The 26,751-nt window shown below is 36.7% G+C and overlaps 1 protein-coding gene across 1 annotated transcript in view; it reads left to right on the top strand.

Annotated features, from left to right (window-relative positions):
• The window catches only part of greb1l (GREB1 like retinoic acid receptor coactivator), a 240,877-nt gene that overhangs the window by 203,146 nt on the left and 10,980 nt on the right, over nt 1-26,751 (top strand). The window contains 9 exon segments of the mRNA XM_051928928.1: nt 107-446; nt 808-923; nt 4,725-4,960; nt 7,665-8,221; nt 8,331-8,433; nt 15,658-15,813; nt 16,998-17,137; nt 19,709-19,870; nt 20,943-21,147. Of these exon segments, the coding sequence (XP_051784888.1) occupies nt 107-446; nt 808-923; nt 4,725-4,960; nt 7,665-8,221; nt 8,331-8,433; nt 15,658-15,813; nt 16,998-17,137; nt 19,709-19,870; nt 20,943-21,147 (2,015 nt within the window).

The raw sequence follows: 26,751 nt of genomic DNA on the forward strand, positions 1-26,751 counted from the left end.
GTAACCTAAAATGTTGTGAAATTATAAAATTTTCTAAAAGCAAATTTTTGCTTTGTAGACTGCTAAAAATAATTGCTGATTTCTTTCCCCCATCCTTGATTTATAGGTACCCAAGACTGCATAGTATGGTGATTCATAGTTACCTCCTCATCCAGCAGTATACAGAGGCTATGATGGCACTGACTTTTATGACGTCTCTTCGAGATCACACTACTCCTGAGACACTGAGCATTGTGGATGACCTCATCAGTTTACCTGGAAAAAACCAGAATGGCCTTGGTCACATGCTTCTTATTCGAGTGCCCTCATTGCAACTGGCAATGCTGGCTAGAGAAAGGCTGGAAGAGGTCCGCAACAAACTGGGGCTCCAATATCGATTTGAGATCATCCTTGGCAACCCCACATCCGAGCTCAACATTGCCAAGCACTTTGTAGCCAGACTTAGGGTGAGGACTTGCCAAAGTTAACAGAAGGGCATAAAGAGAATTTAAGTTGAGCAGATTACAAATAGGCTAGTAGTGTATTTTATATGCATACAAGTTTTTTCACCAAAAAACACATTCTTTTCATTGACTATGTATTACAAGTTGTGAATATTAGCCTATAGTTTTCTTTTACTTGCACATGTAGAATCATCTGTGCCCAATACATTTTTGTAATTGTTAAGACAGACTCTCCACCCTCAGATTATATGTACAGTATATCAAATCTTTCAAGTTTATATTAAGTAAATATGATTCACTTTTGCCATGCTGTTGAGGTTTCCTAAATTAAGATGGTTCTAAATCTAGCTTTTCATTCAAACAGGCATGGAGAGGCTTTGAAAATGAAGACTGGGTCCCTCGCACCTATGAGGATCTTGATGGTCTGCCTTGTATTTTGATCCTTACTGGAAAGGATCCCCTTGGAGAAACCTTTCCCAGGTAAGTAAAAGGGTTTTTTCTTTTGAACTTTTCTCTAAAATCTTTCTTACTATGACTAGAAGATACTGAAACTGCCCTACAATGATATAACCAAAGAAAATATAAGATTAATAGTGAACTTTTTATACAGTGGAAGACCACTTACAACTTGGAATTGTTTAGCTTGCAGCAGTGCATTGGACTTAATACAAATGCTTATCAAGGTTTTAGCATTAATGTATACACCTTTTAAACATTTTTGCAAAAGCCTGCAATTTAAACAGAAACTGCTAGGTTGGAAGAAACTTAAATAATTAAAGTCAGAGCCATAGCTCCAGGATAAATAGTGGTGACTCCAAAGTTCTCATCTGTCAATCATTCCAGTTGAAAAGAAAATAGTAACTATGATATAACTAAATCAGCTAATGGTGCAATGCGTTTCACACTGGTTAATACTGTAAGTTGACTTGTGTCTCTGCAATTATCTAATTAATAACAATTAGATAAATAATTCAGATCTCTATAGACCTGGTTTAATATTTTGTGACAGAAGTTGTTATAGTCTATCAATACCACCGTCTTTATTATACTATCCTTTATTTTTCCAATATTCCTTGTTTTCTGAGGAGGTGGAAATGGTAATTTCATTTGCTTTTACTTTTGATTATGATGATTAACCTACTTTGGTTTAATCTGAAAAATGCAGCACACTTTTTCTAACATACAGTACCTTTAAAAAGTATTCACCTTGTTGGAAATTTTCACATTTAGTTGTTATACAACTTTGAATCACACTGATCAACAGAAACAGACTCATTAATGTCAAAATGAAAACAGATCTGTGCAAAGTATAGAAGTGAATTGAAAATATAAAAGAGAAAGTAATTGATTGCACTAGTATTGTAATATGACACACCAAAATCATCACTGATATAGTCAAATAAATAGTTAATGGAGATTACCTGTCTGTAGTATAGTGGTTTCAATTGATTATAGTGTTAATACACTCCAAACAACTCCCAGAAAAAGTTTTTTGAAAAGCCTGAGTCAGGAAATGGAGACAAGAACATATGCAATTAACTTAATATCCCTTGTAGTCCAATCCATCATTAAGAAGTGGAATGAGTATCACAAAGCTGTAAGTCGGCCTAGAGCTGGCCACAGAGTGACCATGCAACAAGATTACTGAGGGAGGTCACCAAGCTTCATTGGCTGAGATTTGAGAGACTGAGCAGACAACTGCGCTCCAGGTGCGACCTGGAGTGGCTGATTCAGAGTTCATATCAATCCAACTGAGATTTGTGGCTGGAATAGAAAAGGTTGGTAACTCACAATCCCCAGTGCATCCTAACTGAGCTTCAGCAGTTTTGCAAAGAAGAATAGGAAAAAATTACAGTGTCTAGATATGCAAAGCTGATAGAGACCTGTGCACACTGATTCGAGGCTGCAACGGCTGCCAAAGGTGCCTCTACTAAATACTAACTTGAATACTTGTGCACAGTTATTTTATGTTTTGCGTTTGTAGTTAATTTAGACTTTGCAGAGATCTGCTTTTACCTGAACATTAAAGGATATGTTTGGTATTTCTGAGCAAGAAGTGAATGCTTACCTTGAGAAAAAAAGTATCTGTGTGAAATCTGTGATAAAATGTATTTTTGCCACTTTACTTTTGTTGTCACAAGCCTCAGAAATGCTTAAGCAATGTTTTCTTAAATTGAAATCATTGCTGATTCAAAGTGGATATATTCGCTAAGGTTTAAGTCATTTTTCCACAACGGAACCCTGGTATCTATAAGTTCCACTATAAAACATAAGAGTGGAATAGATATTTTTTTTTAGAATATGCTTCACTTCAAAAAGAAATTTCGTGTGGCAAACTAATATTTGCCATGATTGTGAAGAGATAACTTTGACTTTAAAGATACCAAACTCTGCGGTGGGTTGGCACCCTGCCCAGGATTGGTTCTTGCCTTGTGCCCTGTGTTGGCTGGGATTGGCTCCAGTAGACCCCCGTGACCCTGTGTTCGGATTCAGCGGGTTGGATAATGGATGGATGGATGGATACCAAACTTATCTTTTAAAGAATCTTTTTACCTTGATCAGTGTCAAAAAAGCCAAATTAAACCCACTGTGATTCAGTATTATGTAACAATAAAATATGAACATTTCCAATGGGGTGGGTACCTTTACAGATACAGTATTAGTTCTAAATAAAGTATTAGCTCTTAGCTCTTTATTTTCTTGGCATTTTTAACAGTTCAATTAATTTTTCTCTGCTTAATACTGTTATACTTGGCCACACCCACATATTATTACAAAAGTTACCTGGTTACTATCTGAGTCCTTTTGCAATTATTAGCTTTGTTATTTAAGCAGACCTACTAATCATACCTTTACCATATCCTTGATGCAAATAATTATCTGGTTTGTGGTGTTGCCTTTTGTATTTTTACCTGTCTACTCCTGCCTTTATTTTTGTTTTACTGCTGGTGTCATCCCTTATTTGGTTATGTTCCCCTTTTTCATGAATGTCTGTCTTCCCAGTGAGTGTTAGAAATATACACTGTAACAGATAGAGGGTGCTATCGCTCCCTTGAACCCTTGTTCGAGACGCCAGACACCAGATAAAAGTCCAATATGACTTTATTTTATCAATAAACAGTGCACAAAGCACCCTACACTCCACAATACTCATATAAATAAACAATAATCAATCACTAATCAATCCTCCACTCCCAGACGTGTTGCCACCCTTCCACCCATTTCAGCTCAGTGTCTGGGCTTTCCCACAGTCCTTTTATATCCCCTGACCCGGAAGTGGTTCCAGCCCAAGTTCTCATTACTTCCGGGTCAGATTAAAAGCCCTTTTCTTCAACCCGGAAGCACGTCGTTCCTTCTGGTCATGTGATCATGACGCACTTCCGGGTTATAGGGCACATAGCACTCTGTAGATAGATAGATAGATAGATAGATAGATAGATAGATAGATAGATAGATAGATAGATAGATAGATAGATAGATAGATAGATAGATAGAAGCCTCCCTACAGCGGCTCCTGGTGGTTCCCATGGTAGCCAGCAGGGTTGTTTATAAAAACTACAATGTCCATAATGCCCTGCTGGAATTTGGGGACCTTCCATGCTGCTGGGAGGGCTCCATCTTGCGGCCTGGGGGTGTGGACCGGAATATTTGGCCGGCCATCTCTCACAACACTCAATATGCAATGTGGTTTTGGTAAAGTGTTCACTTTTGTAAGCCCCTTTTTCTGAGCAAAAGCAGTGTCCCTATATTTGCAATTGACATTTTATCTATATTTTTAAAAAAACAATTATAGTGAATAGCTGTCCATGTGTCCATCTTCAGTTTGTCTTGCCCTAATGGTGGTCATTAACTATAAACTGGCTTGACTGACAAAGAGTTGGTAAATTCAGGAGATGTTTCCTGAGTTGTGCCTAATGATGCCAAGATATGCTGAGACTTCCTGTGGTGGTGTAATGGAAAGAACCTGTTCAGAAATTGGATGAAAGATAAAAGATTTATATATAGTAGGCTTGAGCAATATGGAATAAAACTGATATAGCCAAACACTTTTCTTTCTGAACAGCTGTGCTATCTTTGATGTTGAGCAGCAGTTTGATCAGAAGTCTGCCAGAGAGAGACACTTTCTGCCACAGCTTTTCATTTCATAATATGCACGCATCAATTTGGAATACTTTGCATTTTGATCATATATAGTTATTTAAATGAATGATGGCTTCATTCTTTTTTATTTTTTAAACTATGTTTGTGTGGTTTAATGTTGATGCCATTGTTTTTGCACAGGTCCCTGAAGTACTGTGATCTTAGGCTGATTGACTCAAGCTACGTAACACGTACAGCTCTGGAGCAGGAAATTGGCCTAGCATGTACATATGTTTCACAGGTGGCAATCCAGGATCCTTTAGGAGCTGTAAACCTGCCAGAGAAGCAGCGAGATGAAAGGGACCATGATTGTGATGACCTTAATATTGACCTTGAGAGACCACAAAGCAATGGAAGTGCTGTGACTGGCACTTCAGGTTAGTTCTGTCCTTTATTCATAATCACCAGACAGAAATACAGTAGTCAGTGACCCTTACTGCCTGCACAGCTGTCATTAAATAGCAATATTATGAAATGTCAATTATACCTTTCTTCTGGTAGTATACTGTACTTTAAAAGGAGAACATTTAAAGTCTGATTTTTGACAATTAAGACAGAACTTAATGATATTTATTGTCAACTTAAACTGAAACAGATACAACGGGTCATTTTGCACCATTAAAAGTATTGGAAAAATGAATAAGTTATCAGTAAAAAAAAATTAGCATCATTTTTTTCGAATATGATTATTTAATTGCGGAGCAGCAGGAGGTTGAAACAACACACCTTGCTCAATCCAGATACTACTGTTACATAAGGTATTTGTCCTTTGAAACTACATTCAATCATCAGCCTAGTATAATTCTGCATGTTTTAGGGATTTGGGAGGAAACTGAAGTACTCAAAGTAAACGTTTAGTATACATAAAGAAAATCTGCAAACCTCTGACAGTGTCAAGGCCATGTTATGAACAGTATTCTTCAGCAATATTCTAATATGTGTGTCACTTTGCTGCTACTCTGAATTACATACACAGTATGCTCAATACAGGGTATAGTAGAGTAATATCTAGTACAATCAACTCATAGTTCTTCAGCACTGGTTCCAGTCCTTCCCAGCACAGCCACCATATGAAACGTTTGTACTCCCTAAATCTGTAGGTTTTTAAATGCAGGTCCTGATTTAATCACAAACATAATATTTCCAAACACAGCACAAGTTAAAAATAGCAAGTTAAAAGGTCCACAAGGCAGACCCAAAGCAAAAGATACATCTTATCACTATCTCTTCATTCTTACTTTGGTATGTTACTATTGAATTTAATTAAAGAGAATTAGTACTCAAAATTCCTTTATTTATATGGTTGGGCATATGCAAACATTAATGTAACTAAAATATCTAAGTCCAAGGTCTTTCTGCTTTTTTTTTACAATTCCAATAATTTGTCACAATGGTTGAGACTGCAGAGCATAAAGCTGAAGGCTTGCTAAACTAAAGTCAATTTGGCAACCTAGCCCTGCAAAAAAAGCAAAATATTATGCCGATTCAATTTCTGAAATTTCAGGTAATCTAAAATAATACAAATGAAGTTAACTGGCAGTGATAATTATTTGATATATACATAGTACCCTATGTACTTTTTTGTTTTTCAAAAGATGCAATATAAAGGAACTTTGGTAGAGGTAATGCTGGAGTTAATTTCTCTTCCTTTACTTTATAAAAGAAAAGTGACATAATATTATAAGTTTATATATTATAGTGTGAATCATTTCTCACATTTTTTAAGTCAGCATTTCAATCTGTAAACAACAGGAAATTGTCTAGTCCTTGCTAATAGCTGGTTGCTTCCTAAAGCCAAATAAATCCACATATATTAGACAGTGTCACCATCTCACCTCCATTGGGTGCAAAGACAAATTTTTTGTCTACCATGGACTGGACATTATTTTCATGCAAACATAAACAGACCAATCTGATCTTTTTAAAATATCATTTTGCACACAAGGGACAATTCACAACAGTAGAAGCATTTAAGCATCTCATCAGCTGTGAATTATCTTGTATCTAGGCAACCAGGAAGATGGAGAACCTGGATGTATGCTAGCTGATCCCTGACCTTCAGGCGGTCGTGACTGAAATGCAAGGCTCAGTATTAGCTTTTCTTGGTTCATTTATAAAGCTACATAAACAGATTTTTTTCAGTTTATTTTACAGCTATCTTCAATGAATACTTTACATATCTGTCTGCTTTTTGAAAATAATTATTTAGAACTCAGGAAGTGGTTGTGTACTCTCCTTTTATTTATTTTGGACTTCAGTTAAAGAAAATGAATAAAAGAAAACAGCACAGTTATGTCAAATAGGAACTTAATCTCCTGTGAAGAAGGTTTCCAATTGTGTTGTAAGTACTGCTTTATGTGTACGCATAGAATGAACAGCCTGGCAGAGCTACATTTGTGCTGCTGTCTTGACACCTTTCAAGATGAGCAGGACCTGCCACTTTGATAGCACCCTTTTACCTCCCACCTTTCCAGATGCCCTCTGATCCCTATCCTGTACATTTTAGTTACAGGACAACTACAAATATTACAAATTGTTGTTTTTGAAAGACAGGTCAAACTTACATGTTGTTCCCTTTCTGCTTGTATCTATAAAGTAATTGTTTTGGGAGCAATGAAGTTCTTATGTTTCTATGCTTTTAACTCATATAATTTTGCTTCCTACTGTAGGAATGTTGCTACTCTATGTCATACAAAACCTCCACCACTGACATAGCACACCTTAAATTGTCATCAAAATTTTGTAACTTATCATAGTTTATACTCCTCTTGCTTCTGAAAAGTCCATTTGGGGTGTCACTTGTATGAGGCTGAATATGAAACTGACACTTTGTTCTAGTTTTGCATGTATCTGCTTCTGTGTTCTTTTACCTGATTATTCAGTTCTTCTTATTCTAATCTTTTGTTGTGTCACCACCTTAAGATCTGCTCTGTCTTCGATTTATATAACTGTCCTTCTTCTGTCACAAATATATGTTTTTTCTTCTACAGTGTCAAACATCTGAAATCATGTATAAATGCCCACCTAAATTACATTTTGATTACTGTACAAAAATAAACTTGTCCACTTTTTTCATGCTAGGTTCTGTAGCAGAGAATGGGGTTAGTTCTTCGGCAGATACATCCCAGAAACCCTCCTCTTCTCAGAGTTTCCAAAACCCAGCCAGCAATCTGACTGAGGAAAGCCACTCCCCAGAGAGCGTGAAACAGGAGTGTGACTCCCAGAGGAATCCGGCCAACAGCAGTATTAATGCAGTCCCACAACTTTCCTCCTCTGCTGCATCCACCTCATCTTCTGCCTCACACAGCTCTTGGCAGCCTAGTCAGTCCTCGAAAGAAAAGCGGAAATGTCCTACTATTCATCCTCGTATTGTTATTCTTTCTCGGTCTGCATACAACTTGTTAAGCAGCAAGAAGAATGGTCAACTTCACTCAACCGCCCTGCTACCACATGCAGATGTCTGTTGGATCAGCTCTCTGAGATCACTCCTCTACAAAGACCAAAGCACTGAACAGCAATCAGTCTATTACCGCCAATGGACTGCAGCTCGGCAGCATCATGCTGATTTCAGCAATCAAGATGTGAATGAGTCAGCAGTCTTCCATCCACGTCGACTGCTATTAACAGGACCTCCACAGGTGAGTTTACACACTGTCTACTGGCCAAAGAGAAAAGATTTGTATGTTTTAAAAAAGAATGGAGAAGAGATCTTTCTTAAAGAGTCACTGTGGCTGTCTTGTCTTTCAGGTGGGAAAGACAGGGGCCTATCTGCAGTTTTTACGGATTCTTTTTCGTATGTTGATTCGACTATTGGAGGTGGACATATACGATGAGGTGGAAATCAATATGGGTAAGTTAACTAATCCATGCAATTCATGAAATAACTGCAATTATGGATATCAAATTGATTTCGTACTGCATCAGCCACCAAAAAGGTGTCAAACACCTTCCCAGTGCTTCGTCCAGAACAAGCAATTTTAGACCTGATCTACATCAATTATTTTTTGCTTTAACTGATATGCTCTAGGTTGACCTCCAAACCTAATATATTTGCATATAACACTAATTTAATGCATATTATTATGTTTATAACACTAGCTAGCCAGTGAGACAGAAGTGGGGCTACGATCTACAACTTTGTGATTTCTGCCACTAATCTTTAAACAAAGCAAAACAAAGAAACTGCTTAACAAAACTTAACAGAACTGTTTATTCCCAAGTATGACACATCCAAATCACGTAGATGAAGACACTAAAAACTGCTGAGTATTAAATAATGCTGTTGGCTGTAACATGTTTTTTTGCTGTGCTAGAAGTACCTCTTTTATGGGATTGACATCTTGTCCATAACCTTTTCATTATTTTTACAATGTTGTGGTTTCCTGTTAAATGAGCTCTCCAAGACATTCCTAATATTCCCAGTTTCTGAATGTGTGCATCATGTAATAATAATTCTGCATCCCATTTTTCAAATTTTTTTTTTCATAGTCAGCAGTTAGCAACAATACATAAAGTAAAAATTACCTGGGATTTTCTGTGAAAGTTAGTTGACAGAGGCATCTCATTCCTGTTCTGTTACCTTTTGCCACAATCTGCTTTCAACATATAAGTGCACTAGCCAACCCGCGGCATGGCATACACCGCATAATTATGTATTGATGGGTGAACACTTCGTGAAAGACACAGTTTTCCAAATGGGGTGGGTTTGAGGATACGACTGTAAGTGAATGAAAAGATGGAACTCTGGAGAGAGCAACATACAAATGTCCGTGACTGAAAACTGGAGGACTGCCGCCGTGGCCCCACCTCCCAGAGCGATGGACGGGGCTGGACGGCGCTCGGGCGCGGAGGGCGGAACGGGGGGAGAAGGGAAGGACGCCCAGGGAGGACTCCCACTCCTCCCTGGCCCCCCGCCTCTCCGGAGAGAGGGCAGGGAAGCGGGCCCGAGAGGTAGCAGAGATGAAAGTGACTGAGGCGGTGTTTGGTGAGTTGTTGCGTCCGGGCACATGAGCAAGCAGTGCCTCAAGAGCCTCTGTTGTTCGTATCCCATGGTCTTCCGACAATCTTCACAATGAGTCATCCTAATGAGTCTTGTGCTATTCCCCTTTGCCTTTATCCAGTGGGTTGGAGGATTATGTTGAAAATATTGATACGGCAATGTATTGTGAATAAACCCATGGCAATATGTGAATTGATGCAGTCATTGCTATATTGCTATTTATGAAATTACTTTTTACTTAGAGCATGCACATATGAGAAAACAATACTATGTTCAAATATGAGTGTGATATTCACAATTTCCAGCAGGTGGCAAACCTATGTAGCACCTTGGTTTACTTCAAAAGTGTTAGCCGTCTTTCACATTTTTCAGAATAAATACAGGGCTATTCAAAATGAAAGAGCAGATTTGAAAAATGTATTTCAAACAAACTGTTATGTGCGGAATGTGTCTATACAGCTAATACAGTTTGTTTAAAATCAATTTTTGAAATCTGCTCTTTCATTTTGAATAGCCCTGTACTTCATACTTACCAGCACTCTAAATGAAAAACTAACAATAATCCAGACACAAGCTAATGACCAATGTTCGGACAAGATGGAATAACTCTTTTGACATGAATGAGGAGTACTTTGAAAATAACAATGTCAAAGACATTTTTAAAGAAATTAAACTACTAAGGAGTATGAGAGATGTAATTTTCGGAAAACACTTGTACCTTGTCATTTGTAGCACCTTTATTTTCTCAGCTTATTCAGAGTATTCAAGTTAACTGAAGTGATTAAACCATCAGGGAAACCAAGTTACTTCTTGTGAGGATTTGAAAAATAGATATGTGGATGGTAAAAAGTTGCTTTCTATTGCCTTGGCATTTGGCCCACATTTTAAGTCATATTTTTAACCTGCTCTTGGCTGTTTTTTAAAGGGTCTTATTCTGCTCTTACATGGGTTGAATTTCAATTCTGCTCATTTCTGGTCACAGCACAACCAGAAGAGAACTGATTCCGCTGTTCATTTGCCAAATTCAAGACCATGAGAAACAAATGAATAAAAATAATTTTCTAGCAAACTAATATGCAGATGAAACCCTGAACATGAACATGTTTTGCAGTAATATATTCAGTGTTGACTGCTTTAATTATGAAGCAAATACTGTAGTGCACACACAAGGTATGTGCATTTATAAAAAATCCATCCATCTTAAAAAAATTATAGGCCCATGCAATGTAAACAAGGTGCAAGATACTATGTTCACCTTGACAGTGAGAGAAAGGCAATATGTTTTCTCATTCTCATCTACTTTTCTGTAAGACTGTACTTTTTTCACTAATACCACTTAGACTGTTGATGTTTAATGAGCCATCTACAAAAACAAACATGCAGTTTGCCTTATACAAGTACTGTACAGTGCATCCGGAAAGTATTCACAGCGCATCACTTTTTCCACATTTTGTTATGTTACAGCCTTACTCCAAAATGGATTAAATTCATTTTTTTCCTCAGAATCCTACACACAACCCCATAATGACAATGTGAAAAAAGTTTACTTGAGGTTTTTGCAGATTTATTAAAAATAAAAAAATTGAGAAAGCACATGTACATAAGTATTCACAGCCTTTGCCGTGAAGCTCGAAATTGAGCTCAGGTACATCCTGTTTCCCCTGATCATCCTTGAGATGTTTCTGCAGCTTAATTGGAGTCCACCTGTGGTAAATTCAGTTGACTGGACATGATTTGGAAAGGCACACACTTGTCTATATAAGGTCCCACAGTTGACAGTTCATGTCAGAGCACAAACCAAGCATGAAGTTAAAGGAATTGTCTGTAGACCTCCAAGACAGGATTGTCTTGAGGCACGTATCTGGGGAAGGTTACAGAAAAGTTTCTGCTGCTTTGAAGGTCCCAATGAGCACAGTGGCCCCCATCATCTGTAAGTGGAAGAAGTTCGAAACCACCAGGACTCTTCCTAGAGCTGGCCGGCCATCTAAACTGAGCGATCGGGGGAGAAGGGCCTTAGTCAGGGAGGTGAGCAAGAACCCGATGGTCACTTTGTCAGAGCTCCAGAAGTCCTCTGTGGCGAGAGGAAAACCTTCCAGAAGGACAACCATCTCTGCAGCAATCCACCAATCAGGCCTGTATGGTAGAGTGGCCAGATGGAAGCCACTCCTTAGTAAAAGGCACATGGCAGCCCGCCTAGAGTTTGCCAAAAGGCACCTGAAGGACTCTCAGACCATGAGAAAGAAAATTCTCTGGTCTGATAAGACAAAGATTGAACTCTTTGGTGTGAATGCCAGGCGTCACGTTTGGAGGAAACCTGGCACCATCCCTACAGTGAAGCATGGTGGTGGCAGCATCATGCTGTGGGGATGTTTTTCAGCGGCAGGAACTGGGAGACTAGTCAGTATAAAGGGAAAGATGACTGCAGCAATGTATAGAGACATCCTGGATGAAAACCTGCTCCAGAGTGCTCTTGACCTCAGACTGGGGCGACGGTTCATCTTTCAGCAGGACAACAACCCTAAGCACACAGCCAAGATATCAAAGGAGTGGCTTCAGGACAACTCTGTGAATGTCCTTGAGTGGCCCAGCCAGAGCCCAGACTTGAATCCGATTGAACATCTCTGGAGAGATCTTAAATGGCTGTGCACCGACGCTTCCCATCCAACCTGATGGAGCTTGAGAGGTGCTGTAATGAGGAATGGGCGAAACTGGCCAAGGATAGGTGTGCCAAGCTTGTGGCATCATATTCAAAAAGACTTGAGGCTGTAATTGCTGCCAAAGGTGCATCAACAAAGTATTGAGCAAAGGATGTGAATACTTATGTACATGTGATTTCTCAGTTTTTTTATTTTTAATAAATTTGCAAAAATCTCAAGTAAACTTTTTTTACGTTGTCATTATGGGGTGTTGTGTGCAGAATTCTGAGAAAAAAAATGAATTTAATCCATTTTGGAATAAGGCTGTAACATAACAAAAGGTGGAAAAAGTGATGCGCTGTGAATACTTTCTGGATGCACTGTATATATTGTCTGCTAGTGTTGGCAGCTATCAGAAAATAAGAACAGCTAAAAAATCATACAAATGAAAATTAATGGAATAATTTTTGTAAAGTATGGAAAAATCATAGTACTTGTAAATAAAACAAATAAGTAAAATATAACAAAAATGTAAAATTAAACAAAATCTGAGATACCCTTTAGACCAGCAGGCTGAGGGTTTGATGGAAGAAAAAACTCCTTTTACAGATTAACATGTGTATTTGTCATATTATCCTCGGTTTCTGCTGTTAACACTTATTTATTGAATGGGATAACTCAATATTCCCTCATCGTGCTGTTTTAAACACTATCATTTTAAAGACTTTTAAACCACTGAATAATTTATAGTGTCCTTTACAACACTGCCAATGAAAAACATTGGTTGCTGTGTCCTGTGCCCACTAGTGCCAATAATATATTACCTACAAATTTTTTTGTGTGTTTGTAAATGTGAAGTTAGTTTGTTCTGTAACAATGCTGCATTGTTCAAAATGAAAAATATTTATTAAATGTAAGGGATCCATTTGTTTGTTTAAATTAATTTAAATTTGGCATTTTAATAGCATGTTCAGTGTCATTGATACAGAATTAATTTTATTTATCTCAGGCAACAGACAATTTCACAATAAGCTATAGGCAGAACCAGTAGTGTAATGAAAAAAAGTCCTTTGTACTTAGTGCGTAGTGTCATTTTTTCGATTGCAAAGCAATTTTTAATGATTTAAAAACTTTTAAAAACAACGGCATTGACTGCCATATGTCTAATGCTGTTGTAACATAATACTTAATGAGTACAGTTTGCCTCTTGATGGTAAAGAGCCACTAACTTCCTGAATACTTAATGAATTTGATTATTAGGTGCAGAGCAACAAGTCCTATGTATCCCAGGGATAAGTGTGGTGACAGAATGGGTGCTTTCCACAGCTGGTGACATTATCTCTGCACAATAGAGTTTCTATGACACCAGAAGAAGCAGGTCAGAAGTTCTTCCTTCCAAAAAAAAACTCAAAACAAATCTATAATCCTAGATAGAAGAACTTGCATTTAAAATGCAGTAAAAATTTATCATTCATGTGTTAAATCAGACATGCTATACAGTGTCTTGAGATAATAAATTGTATCATATTTTATCACAATGAGTGTTGTATCATGAAGGTGCTGTCAGTTTCCAGTCCTAGTTGGTTATACACAGTAGTGGCAGTAGTAATAGTATTGTTACTTTGTGTGGGAGCCTGGGGCAATATTCACCAGATGCCCAGACCACATCAATTTGTACTTCTTATCCTGCAAGAAGCAATGGCTCTAAATTTGAGAAGCAATTTTCAATTATTACCATTTTATTGAAAGATATAATTAAGGAATTTTGAATGAAAGCCAAGCTGCATATTCCACAACTAGAGTGTTTGAGAAACAATTAACAATGTACTGGAATCTCTGTTTAGAATGTATACCTATTGTTAAGTGAGGTATGCTTGAGACTCACTATATTTTGAAGGAGGATGAAGTGGGAAATAAAAACATATTGTAGTGTATTCTATATGAAACACAAATCAACCACACTCAGTTATTGACTTTACTCAGTTAATTGACTTTGTTCTGGAAATCCTAAAGTGACAGCTTTTCATTAAAGCTACAATAGAGTCTTCAAAAAGAGTGCTTCTGACCAAAATCAGTTGTTTACCTGCAAAAGTTTCAGTAGTAGTAGTAACACTAGTAGTAGTAGTAGTAGTATAAGCAATAATATTAGTATTGTCAAGTATAAGACATGTATGTGATGTATTACACTGGACAACAATTTTTCTTACACGTTTTGATTTCTGAAAATGTTCTGGTGATAGACATTTTCAAGCTGAACATGAATAGAATTTCAAATTGACTATAGCACTAGAATTTGGAGAAACATTAAATCAGCGTTTATTGAATTCAGCATGCTTAATCGCATAATGATGCTGACACATTGTTAGTGACATTAGTTCAACTGAAATAGAAATGATTTGCTGCTGATTTTCGTCTGAACTTGGCATTTGATGCTTCACATCTGAGTATCCAACAATAGCCGTCCAGCATTGATGGATTCCACTTGCCTCGATACCGCTTTACCATCATTGTAATGTCCTATTGAAACCTTTCACCATGTTCGTCACTAAATACACCAAGATTAATGGGGAAAAAGTCCCAAGTGTGAATGCAGAAAATCTTAGACGACGTGTTCCACTTCATAGTTTTGTATGCTTGAAACATGTTACCAATCAGCTGGATGTAGTTTGCTGCTCTATAGTTGCCAAGAAAATTGTCAACAAAATCCTTGAATACCATCCATGTAATTTCCTCCATCCCCACTGGCAGACCATCAAACCACTTGTCATTTATGATGTTTTTGAATTGTGGACCAACAAAAATGGCTTCCTTCTTGATATCAGTTATTGATAGAGACATCTGTCCTTCACCTTCCTCATTCATTGTTTTCATGAAATTTTTCATCTGGCTAAGTTATATATACACAAGAGGTGAAAATATCATGTTGAATCAACAATTGGTTTACATACCAACTGAAAACAAATGCTTATGGAGCAGTTTAGCGTGGCTGTCCAATTTGCAAATGAAATAACAGAACTTTGTATATCTGAGCTGCATTCCTAGTAGAAGTGCCACTACTTTTAGATCACCACAGTTGTAGATCCAGTTGTAGTTGTGGTCCAGTTGTACTGCTGTATATGTATATTTATAATATGAGAAGAAATCACAGAAATAGGTAATTGAAATAAAAAGGTACATTATAGAAAAATTTGAAGGTGATTTTTGTTATCAGCAGATCAGAATCCATAAGATACACCCAAAAGTGTATTGGAAGCAAATGTTTGTTGTCCATTGTTATTAATTTAGGTTCTTATACTGGCTATATAACATTTCCATTTTATTCTGTACTTACTTGTGCTTATATCTGGGCATTGTTTTTTTCAATTGTAATATAAGTTACTTTAAAAAGTTGAAAACTCACTGTATTAAACAAAAATGTATTAATTTAAAATGTTTGCAGAATTTAGTGATGACCCTGAGGTGATTCATCCATCAGACAATCAATGGCCAGATATTGAAATAATCACGAAGATGCCCTTTGACATGCACCCTCACGATGCTCAGTTTCGTGATACCAGTCCTATATACACAGAAAAGCTGTCCAATACTTCTGAAGGTCAGTGCATCCATTTTATAGCCAATTCTGTTTTACTATTGGTATTTTTATCTCATTAGATCGTTGTATATACTGCCGCTCCCAACACGGTTTCTAACGTAATACTAGGCATTAAAATGTGTGACTTTATACCAGTGTACCAAAAATAAGGCATCAGTTATCCTTATGACAGTGCATAACCATTTTCCTAAAGTTAATCTATTTCTTGCCTAGGACTAATGTGTTTTTCATATGGCAGAGTCAACTTAAAATTAGAGGGTGAACTCTGTTGTTTAAATATGTATTGAGCTATCTTTAAGTGAAAACTTGTGCAGACCTCTTCTTTGCACATATAATGACCTTCCTTACGTGTTGCATACCTTTTTTACACTCATAATTAATTATTTTAAATGTATTTTAAGTCAGTAATAAGCAGCTTTGTAACATTGAATATTAGTAATGACAGTGGAAATTTGAAGCCAGGACTAAGAAATATTTAATCGTAGTACAAAAAAAGCTGTGCCATTAAATAACATTCATTTATACAGGTTTTAATAATTTATGTTTAAATAATCATTTTATATTCTTTACCACAAACATTTTGTGACAAGTATTGTGAGGAAAGTAGTCCATGCCATTTTTGGGGGAATATGTACATTTTGCATGAATATATTTAAAAGACAGTCACAGCATGTAGAATTTGTTTTGTACTACTACAGTAGGTGCCAGCTGAAATGACTGTTTGATGAAAGTACTTACTTTCTGTACTGTATTATACTGTAATACATAAAAGCGTGTAAATTAAAGTAAAGACTTTGGCTGAGTCTGTAGTATTGACCATGTACAATTTTATTTTTAGATTCCAAATATCCCAAATATGAGTCTCATGAAGTCCTGACAAAACAGTTTACAAGATCATTCAAAGACATAGGCCCTAGCAAAGTTACACCAGTGTTTATCAGCACTCTGTGGCTATTCTACATTCACATGCACACTGTACACACCTCTGAACTGATTTCAGATAGCTTATCATATCCCTGCTTAGTTTTGGAAATTTAAATTGGTATGCACTTTTAAAACACTGGCTTCATAACTATCTGCATGACATGATCTTCATCTGAAAAATATAAGAGTAAATGGAAAAATTGTTTTCTATGTACCGTATACAATGTATGTGGTGTACTGTATTTCTTATTATTCTACAGTTAACAAGGAGAAAAAAAAACAAGATGCTCCTGTGAAGAGGGAAACTGTATCCATAATGTTGACAAAATATGCTGCTTACAGTAGTTTTCACCACTGTGAGCAATGTCAGAATTATTCAGAAGTCAGTCAAGGTGCAGAGGTCAGTAACAAATCACTTTCCTTAATAAAATGTGACCTGAGTGTTTACATTTAGCTCAAGAAAAAAAAAATTGTTTGTGTGCGTTTTCTAGAAGCATTGTCCTTTGCAGTAGTGGAATAAAAATTCTTCTGTCAAGGATAATAATTCTCTACGGATGTGACCATATTTTTTATAAAATAGGAATTGCTTTTATCTTCACTTCATTACAAGAAGATCAGTATAACTGGTCAATAATTGTGTGTGTAAACAGAAATGCAATTATTCTTTCTTGTTTATCGTAAACAAGCACTACATTTGATTTATTATGATCTGTTATATGCAAAAGAGTACTGTACCTCAGAGCGGAATACTAGTAGAGCTCAGTGGCAAATTCTAAATTAGCTGCATGAGCTGAAAAATTCAGGTTTTAAGAATTAGGCTATGTAATAACCCAAATATCTGTCCTGTCCAAAATTCACATTTTTAAAAACAAAAATATCTAAAAATTTTCTTCAAGAATACACTTGCTTCTGCTGAGTTACTCATACTGCCAGTTTTTAATGTACGAGTTGTAAAACTACAATGAAAAACATTTGGAGCTCTGTCAGGACACCCTGTTTAATGTTCTGATGAAAAATAAAAAAAGGTAGTAGTGGTAATTTGCTCTTTGTGATGCTCTTAATTGCCGGTTCTTACTTTATTTCTAAATTTTATTTTTTATGTTTAGGTGGAGGGGTCAAAAATTCACTATCGAATTAAGATTCTGATTCTGGGTTGTTCAAACCATTGAGAAAAGTTGATTTTAGCATGGTGTCAGTATGTGTGTGTGTCTGTGATAATTTCTGAAAAAATTGACTCAACTTTTTGAAATAAGTTGCATCATGTTTGCCTTATTACTTGGTCCATTCCTATTGTTGTTGGTATAGTTTGGTCAAGTACTTATTTACACATCCTTCAAACACGTTTTGATTTATGTCAATTGCTGTAGAAATTGTTCAGTTTACCCAGGGTTTTTGCAATCTGCCCATCTTAGTCATGGGACAGTGCCTATTGAATTGCAAAATTTTTACGTGAGTAGTTTTTGAGATGAATAATTTATTTAAATATATATGAATGCAGATATGGAGGTACACACAAGCGCTCGCATGTGTGGATGTATGAACATGCACTCACGCACTCAAATTTATAAATGAAGGTGACTGATTGTTTGCCATATCAGAGTACATGCTGGATGATAAAGAGAAAGAAAAATTAAAACACACAAACACACATGCACATATCCAGATCTGTAAGGTCGACATGCTCAGAGGCATTAAGCCACCACTGTACCACTCTAGGTATCTGTGCAGCTTGTTTAGTTCATTTAAACCCATGTATTTAGTTTCAAATTAAATATTGTTCACTTGATTCAGTTTCCTGTTCATTTTATTCTACATTTATTTCTGTACATTATAGATATGTTAATGTACTTCATATTGTGTATTATCATATAGTACAATCAATTGTATTATGTTATGAGTGATTTCCTGTTGTATCACAAAAGTGAAATTTACATGGAAGTACTGCATAGAACATTCCATACTGATTTTTATTACAGTTAAAGGTAGACATTAACTGGTATAATTTTTCATAACAGGTAGAGGGTTCTGTTACTGAATGTTTGGTATTTTCCAATGTGTTACATTGCTCGAAACCTCTATGTGCCTTATACTGAACTGTCAAAAGATTTTTCCTTTAGAGAGGGCTTGTAGCACTTTCTGAACATTAATTAATCAAGTGAATTTGGGTATGGATTGTATAGCTTGTATTTTGCATTTTAGTAAAAACTGAACAGATTTTTCTTATTTTCTTGAATATTTTGCAATTTAGTAATAAAAATCTCTCAAGTGCATATTACTTTTATTTTTCCCTTATTTCATTAGATTTCAAGAAAACAAGTCTGCTGTTGTTTTCACACCTTACTGCTAATGCAGCTATATTCCATTATGAGCATTGACATGATTAAAATGCAACTGCTTAAACTGGTGCCCTGTATTATTTAAAGAGAAAAGTGTGTGTGTGTGTGTGTGTGTGTATGTGTATGTGTATGTCCATCCATTATTCAACCTGCTGTATCCTAACTACAGGGTCACGGGGGTCTGCTGGAGCAAATATAAAAATAAGATTGTACCAAAATGCACTGTGCCATTGTGACATTCTTTTTAGTTTATAAAGTTAATAAAGCTATTGAATTAATGAAGTTATTGTAATAATCATAATCTGCATGTCTTTTTCCATATGAAAAAGCTGAAATCCTACTTCTGCCCACCCATATATATATATATATATATATATATATATATATATATATATATATATATATATATATACAGTATATGTATGTATGTATATACAGTATATATATATATATATATATTTATATAATATATATATATATGTGCAGCAATATTTTAGCCCATTAGTTCTACCCCATTTTTCAGTGTTATTTCATAATATATTTACATTAAGTAGCAATAATCACTTTGAAAGTGCCTTGCATGACTTGCTAGATAACAGTGTAGTGAATTTAATTCGGTTGTTCTGTTTCCTCAGGTTGGTGATTCAACAATTCACTCATTCACGTTTTCATCCTCTATGCTGGGGGAAGAGGTGCAGCTTCACTTTATCATCCCCAACTCCAAGGAGCATCACTTTGTTTTCAGCCAACAAGGGAGACATCTTGAAAGTCTGAGGCTACCTTTAGTTTCGGATAAGGTGCGGTCTGATGTTTTCTGTCAGTCTGGGACTCATTAATTAAAAATACTCATTACAGTTTTTTATATTAAATGTGGGTACACAGAATATTTAGTATTGTTGCATCAGGCAAAAGATGGCAAGCAAAAGGTGTAGTGCATCCAGGTTTATAACATTTGATTTAATAATGACAAATCTTGGTGTGTGGGCAATAATTAATTTGAATTCACTGTGTGCAATAGTAAGTAAAAACAAAATGAAACATAATCTGACAAGCAAAGCTATTGGATTCATTGGTTCTCAATAAGTTTATCTACCAAGTCTTTATGTTTACACCATATATTCACACAGAGCATAGATGAATTTAAGACTAAATGGATAATAAGCAATTTGTGGAAGCAATTTAATAGAAATAGACCCTGTAATTGATATTGGGGACCTCACTGTGGCACTAAGCTATCATTTTTTGAGACTGATCATATTGGGATAATGTGTTTACTATCTAAATGTATTTTAATTCTTGTTAGTACCAGTATATGTGACAAACCCACCACTTGTGAAAAGCCAATTTTTGGTACAAATAAGCCCGGATTAAGACCTACACAGACACAGGTGACTTAATAAATAGAGCTTCTTAACAGAGAGTTTGTCATAACTTTAAGAATGTAGCCCAAGGACTACTGGTCGTTCCATTTAGTGTGGTAATACCCATTTATAAAATGGTGCTTGGGCAATCGATCATTTCATCGAGCTTTGCGTCCTCCTTCGATGATTTCAGTGCCTGCTGCTGGGTGGGTGGGGAGTTGGAAAGATGAGAAGGCCCCTTACTTTCAAGGGATTCTTGGGCACGCACTGAGAATGCCCTAATTGTAGATCTACCCTGGGTACGAATTGGTGTTGATTTTGTTTTTTCATTGTGTGTCCTGCAGTATTAATCCTTTGTTATGCATATTGATGTACTTGTACAAAATGATATACCACAAAACAGACAGTGGAAGTCCAGGTTTGCAATAAATAAGTTTCAACTAATAAATTGGCGTCTGGTATTAGGAACAATTTTGAAAGCTGTTAATCCCTGATGTTCTTTTTACAGAACTCAAATATTTTGAAGAGCCCAATTTTTACACCAACCACAGGTCGTCATGAGCATGGTCTGCTGAACATCTACCATGCTATGGAAGGTGCAGAGCACTTGCACATCTTGGTGGTAAAGGAGTATGAAATGCCTTTGTATCGAAAGTATTGGCCCAACCACATCTTGTTAGTGTTGCCTGGGGTTTTCAACAATGCTGGTGTGGGTAAGTCTGATTAGAGTTAACAAAGCAATAACAAAGATGAGAAACAATGTGGGTGAATTTTAAGGAGTGTTGATATAAACAAGTTAAGTTTGTAACACTAGCATTCTACTCAGAGTACAGTGTTGAGCTTTGTGCCAGTTGTATACATGAAGGGACTTCAAACTTGAAAAATTGGCACACTCATGAAGTTAAACAGATGCAGAAAGAGGTTAAAAAGTAGTTTTAGGCCCTGATGAACATGGAAGCAGGGGTGGAAAAATCAGTAGTCTTGATGCTTGAGACTTAACAGTTTTTAATTCTGGACAACCAAACTACAGACTCTAAAAGTCCAGCAGACTACCAGATGTTTAGGAGTTTTGGTCCATGAATGCCAAATTCTTCATGTACAATTTTAAGTTTGGTGTTGCTTTTAAAGAAAGCTGCTTAAAATGTACCATAACCTCTGCTAAAGCCTGATTTATTATATATTTGATGCATCTGGTTACTTTCTAACTACGTGGCTATGCAGGTGTCGACGCTGTGTACTCTAATGGAGAATTTCAGGGACAGTCTGTTTACTTGGGTCCAGAATGATAAGAGAAGGGCTGAATATAAAGCAACAGGTCATCAAAGCAGAAGGAAGACATTCAAACATATTTAAGTGCACTTCATCATGCCCCTTACCCACTTACAAGAATTTTATCTCTATAATGCTTTTGGTGAATGGGCCTGCATCTACACACACACACACGTTAGCAATATGGCAACATTGTGCAGCCAGTCTATAAATCAAGCAAGAGCTATAGCTATAAAGCAACAGGGGCAGTGAGGTCAATAATCCCAAAAGTAAATCTTGTCCTTTCGTCATTTACCATGGTACAAATAAATAATAAAGTAAACTATAAACTAGTAAAGTAATAATTAATGCGTACTTTGGTGGGGGCGGGGGGGGGGGGGGGGGGGTTGGGAGACAGTATTCTGCAAAATATCTATGACTGCAGGCAATTGAAAGCATCACATCCAAGTCAGAGAATGTACTGTGGTGTATACAGAGTGTCCAATAATCACATATAAAATAATGTTTTGTTTTCAGGCAAATCTAATTTAAGGGGTTGAAAAGGTGATGAAGTACAGTAACAGACTATTTACTAGTCAGCCTGCAATATCTAACAAATGCTGATGCAGTGCAGAGTCATTTCATGAAGTGTACAACTTGGAAACAAAAACATTCACCAATGTACTTTTGTAACTCTTTTTAACTTGCATGGCGTACTACAGCTGAAAAAATTACCTAAAATATCCAGCAGTTTGTTGATCACATATAATGGCTTGAATATTCCAAAAATGCTCCTGTCACAAATTTTCAAGTGTTCAGCCTTAGGAAGTGGACATTAACCTTTTGAAATCAGAGAGCTATTCTCCATTACAAACAGATCTTTCCCATACAGTCACAGAGAGAAATCTTATAAAAAAAAATAAGATGCCCACCATTAATCAGTACCTATGCAGGGCACATAACAGGTATACTGAAGGTTGTGAAAATGCTTCTTACTACTGGCCCAAACACTGCAGAGTGTAAAGATGCTTTTTCAAGCGTAAACCTCCTTTTCACTAACATTAGGACCATCTTAATGGCCAGAGCATGACAAAGCCAAACTGATTATGTTTTCAACAGAAAAACATTTGTTGGGGTATAAATTAGGTTTGGGTAGCACGGTGGCGCAGTGGGGTAGCGCTGCTGCCTTGCAGTTAGGAGACCTGGGGTTCACTTCCCAGGTCCTCCCTGCGTGGAGTTTGCATGTTCTCCCTGTGTCTGCGTGGGTTTCCTCCGGGTACTCCGGTTTCCTCCCAGAGTCCAAAGACATGCAGGTCAGGTGCATTGGCGATTCTAAATTGTGCTTGGTGTGTGTGTGCATGTGCCCTGCGGTAGGCTGGGGCCCTGCCCGGGGATTTGTTCCTGCCTTGCGCCTTGTGTGGGCTGGGATTGGCTCCAGCAGACCCCGTGACCCTGTAGTTAAGATATAGCGGGTTGGATAATGGATGGATGGATAAATTAGGTCTGAAAATAAAATTTGAGAATACAATATTAATGTAATATTTCAGTTGATTTTTGATAAAATATTTTTGTGTACATTGGGAAATGACCATACATCAACTTTATATAATCCTTTAAAAATAGTTTATTTGCTAAAATATTCTCTTCCAAGATTCAGATTGAGTTTATATTGTTTTAGAGAAGAGTGCTATGCACTTGTGTACAACAAAACTTTACAAATAAATATTCCTGTAGATAGCTGCAGGAAACCTTCCACCCTCAAACCTACTGACCTTTTCAGACTTCCCTGTTTATATCCACCATCAGGATATTCAAGTGCTGTTTATTAGACTGTACTTTCTCTTTCCATTTTTATGTTTTCTTTGGTCATTCAGTATATATTATGATGGTTAGTAACATTCTTCTTTCTGCTCCGGGATACTTCCCTTGCTTATGTACAATAGATGACCTCCAGGTGCCATGTGCCTGTTATGCTATTATGTGGTATACTAAACTCTAGTTATTGCCTTATTATTCCATGTTTTAACAGGTTGTACAAATCCCTCTTTGTTCCGGACTTGGGCTTTATTTTCAGTACTTCTCTGCTATGTTCTTTCTTATCATGTGGTGAGAAGTTAGCATCATAAAAGTGTGCCTTCAGGAATAAAAGGTCATGTTGTGTCTGGATTACGCATAGGTAGTACCTGCAAGCATAGTGGGTAGGGAATGAGGAGAAGGGTGTCTACTCCTTTTTGTTGACTGGTTTAGGGTTTATGGGGTGGGTTTGTGGATAGGAGCCCTGTGGGTAAGTTTAAAGTCTTTTGTGCTGTCAGCAGTGATGGGCCAAGGTGATGTTACTGAGCCTTAAGGCATGATTATATTTGATGTGATTGCATGTGATGTAAATTGCATTATCACTCCTGGAATGCAGACCCTCACGTTGGCGACCACATGCCTTCAGAGTTTTGAAACTGTGTGGCCCTGTACGCATCAACAGCACATGCGCCAGACAAGAAAACACACACTCATTGGAGGAACAGTTGTGTTGAGTACTGTTACCTGCACCAACACATTACAACATTAACAGCACACAGCGATAGCCAAATGTCCACAGATTCTTGCTGAGAAAACATTGCCTGGACTCTAGACAAAGATGAAAAGTTTGTGCAGGCAGAAATGGAAATACCTGTGAGATCAATATGTAAAAGTAAAGAAAAAACTTAGGGGGAAAATCTGAGAGATTGTGCACCTCCAGCGTCACGCATTGCCACACACTGAACACTTGAACAATAAACTGACCAGTGTACATCCCCTGTAAGTGACTGTGTCTGCAGCTTGCTGCATTTGAGTATAAATGCGCCTTTAGTTTACCTGTTTACCCTGTCTGTATTCTGGTTTTGACTGTCTTTTATCTGCCTCATGACCAGCTTACCAGCCACTTCCTGTGTTGTTGAAGGCCTAGCTTTAAATGTCAACATATCTAGTGTCCTTGATTATGTCTAACAGAATAAAATAATCATTATAGTATTATCAACAACTACTTATAAAAGGGTATTTTCAATTTAGTGCAGCATAACGTATGACTTAAAACACACTTCTCCTGTTTAGATTGTACCTTTAGGTTTAGATACCATATTTGCTTACAGAAATCAGAGGTGAGATTACTATGTTAATTTCTCCTTTCTTTCCAACCCCATACCAGCCTTCATTCTGGGTAATTCCAGCTAGTCACATTGTATGTTTTTAAGACCTTTAAATAATTCTTGGGCTGGACACCACCCTGTTGTTTGATAAATTTTGTGTCTGCTATTGCACCCCTCAATACACCTGCATTTATTGTAAGTTTTTCTCCAATTTAAATTTTGTTGACACATTCGTTTTAAAACCCTTTTGGCATCACTTTTAAGTCTAGACTCAACTACTTTTTAACTCCCCAATAACTTGATCCCTTCGGTAAAAAAAACAAAGCTTGTCTCCAGTTCTCTGTTTGATTACAAGTTCTGTCAACTTTTTCACTTTCCAAAGTACTCTCAGCAGTCATATTTGCTGCTTCTGATGCCTTCCTTCCCATTTAAATTCGCAGAGATCTCAGGCTGTCCTCTATAGTATCTCTTCTTCTTTTGAATTATTCCCTTTAACTTCTTGCCATTTATCTATGTTAATTTGATCTGATCACCTCTATTACTACACACAGTAGTCCCACAGAAATGGCTTAATATATTGTTGGCATCTTTCTTTTCCTTGATAGTGCCTCCCTAAATTTCCCTCAGATATTATTATTCTGAAGTTATATTAGGTTATAAATTAATCCAGATTTCCCCGAATTTCATTAAAGTCTCCTGCCAGTAGTCTGCTCTTTCCACATGAATCCCCTTAGCAAATTTATTTCACAGATAGTTCCAACCTATTTCCAGGCATTGTGTCCTCTAACTACCATTGCATGTTAAAGAATTTCATTCCTTCTCATGATGTCTCATTCCCTGTTATGATTTGGTTTAATTTGTAAGTTTTTGGGGCTTTCTTGTCATACTTGGGTGCACCTTTTCGGAACATGTAGATTCCAATTCTGATAATAAGTTGAATTAATTTAATTTGTTTAAATTATATTTGAGTCTTTCCTACACCATTTTTTGTAGGTACCACCATTTTGTGAAGTCACTACATTACAGTTTGATTTCAGCCTATTTAATCTAAGCAGTACTTCTCCCTCTACAATTTCCAAATCCTTCAGTACCTCCGTAGTAGTCCTGTGTACCGCTGGGACGTTATCTACTTCCTCACTTGTGAAGAACTCAGAAAAATGCAAGTTTAGAGTGTTCGCTGTTTCCCTGTCTGTATCTTTTATTTCCCCTTTATTATTTCTGATGCATTTCACCTACTCCTTGACTGTTCTTTTACAACTAAAATACTGAAAGAATCTCATAGGGTCGTCTTTCGTTTTATCTGCTATATTTCTCTCCAACTGTCTTTTAGCCTCCCTAACATCCTTCTTATTGGTTGCACTCATGTTCTCATATGCCCTATGATTCACTTTGGAGTTATTAGTCTTAAATGCCTTATACAGCTGTTTTTTCCTTTGCAGCTTCCTTTTTAACTCTTCATTAACCCACTCTGCAGTTTTTTTTAAATTTCCTATTAATTCCAAATTTAGATATATACTGTACCTGTCCTGCATTACATGTAAAACATTTTTAAACTTGTTCCACTACTTCTCGACCGACTCCACACTTAAAAGCTTATCCCAGTCTATCCTCCTTAGACTTTGCAGCATCTGCTCAAAATTTGCCCTGCCAAAGTTAAACTTAACAATTTTAGTCTTTGTATCTTCACTCTTACAAAACACTGAGAACTGTATTATATTATGGTCACTTGACCCTAGTGGTTCAATCACCTCTACACCCTCAGTTCTATCCTTATTATTACAAAATACTAAATCCAGACAAACTTCACCCCACATTGGTGATTTAACATACTGTGTTAAAAAGCAATTACTGATTACTTCTAAAAACTCATGGTCTTGTGGTCCGCCATTTGTAAGTTAATCCCAGTTCGGATAATTAAAAGTTCCCCATGACTATAATATTCCCCTG

This window comes from Erpetoichthys calabaricus, chromosome 6, assembly GCF_900747795.2.
Source record: "Erpetoichthys calabaricus chromosome 6, fErpCal1.3, whole genome shotgun sequence".
In the NCBI taxonomy this organism is placed as follows: domain Eukaryota; kingdom Metazoa; phylum Chordata; class Cladistia; order Polypteriformes; family Polypteridae; genus Erpetoichthys; species Erpetoichthys calabaricus.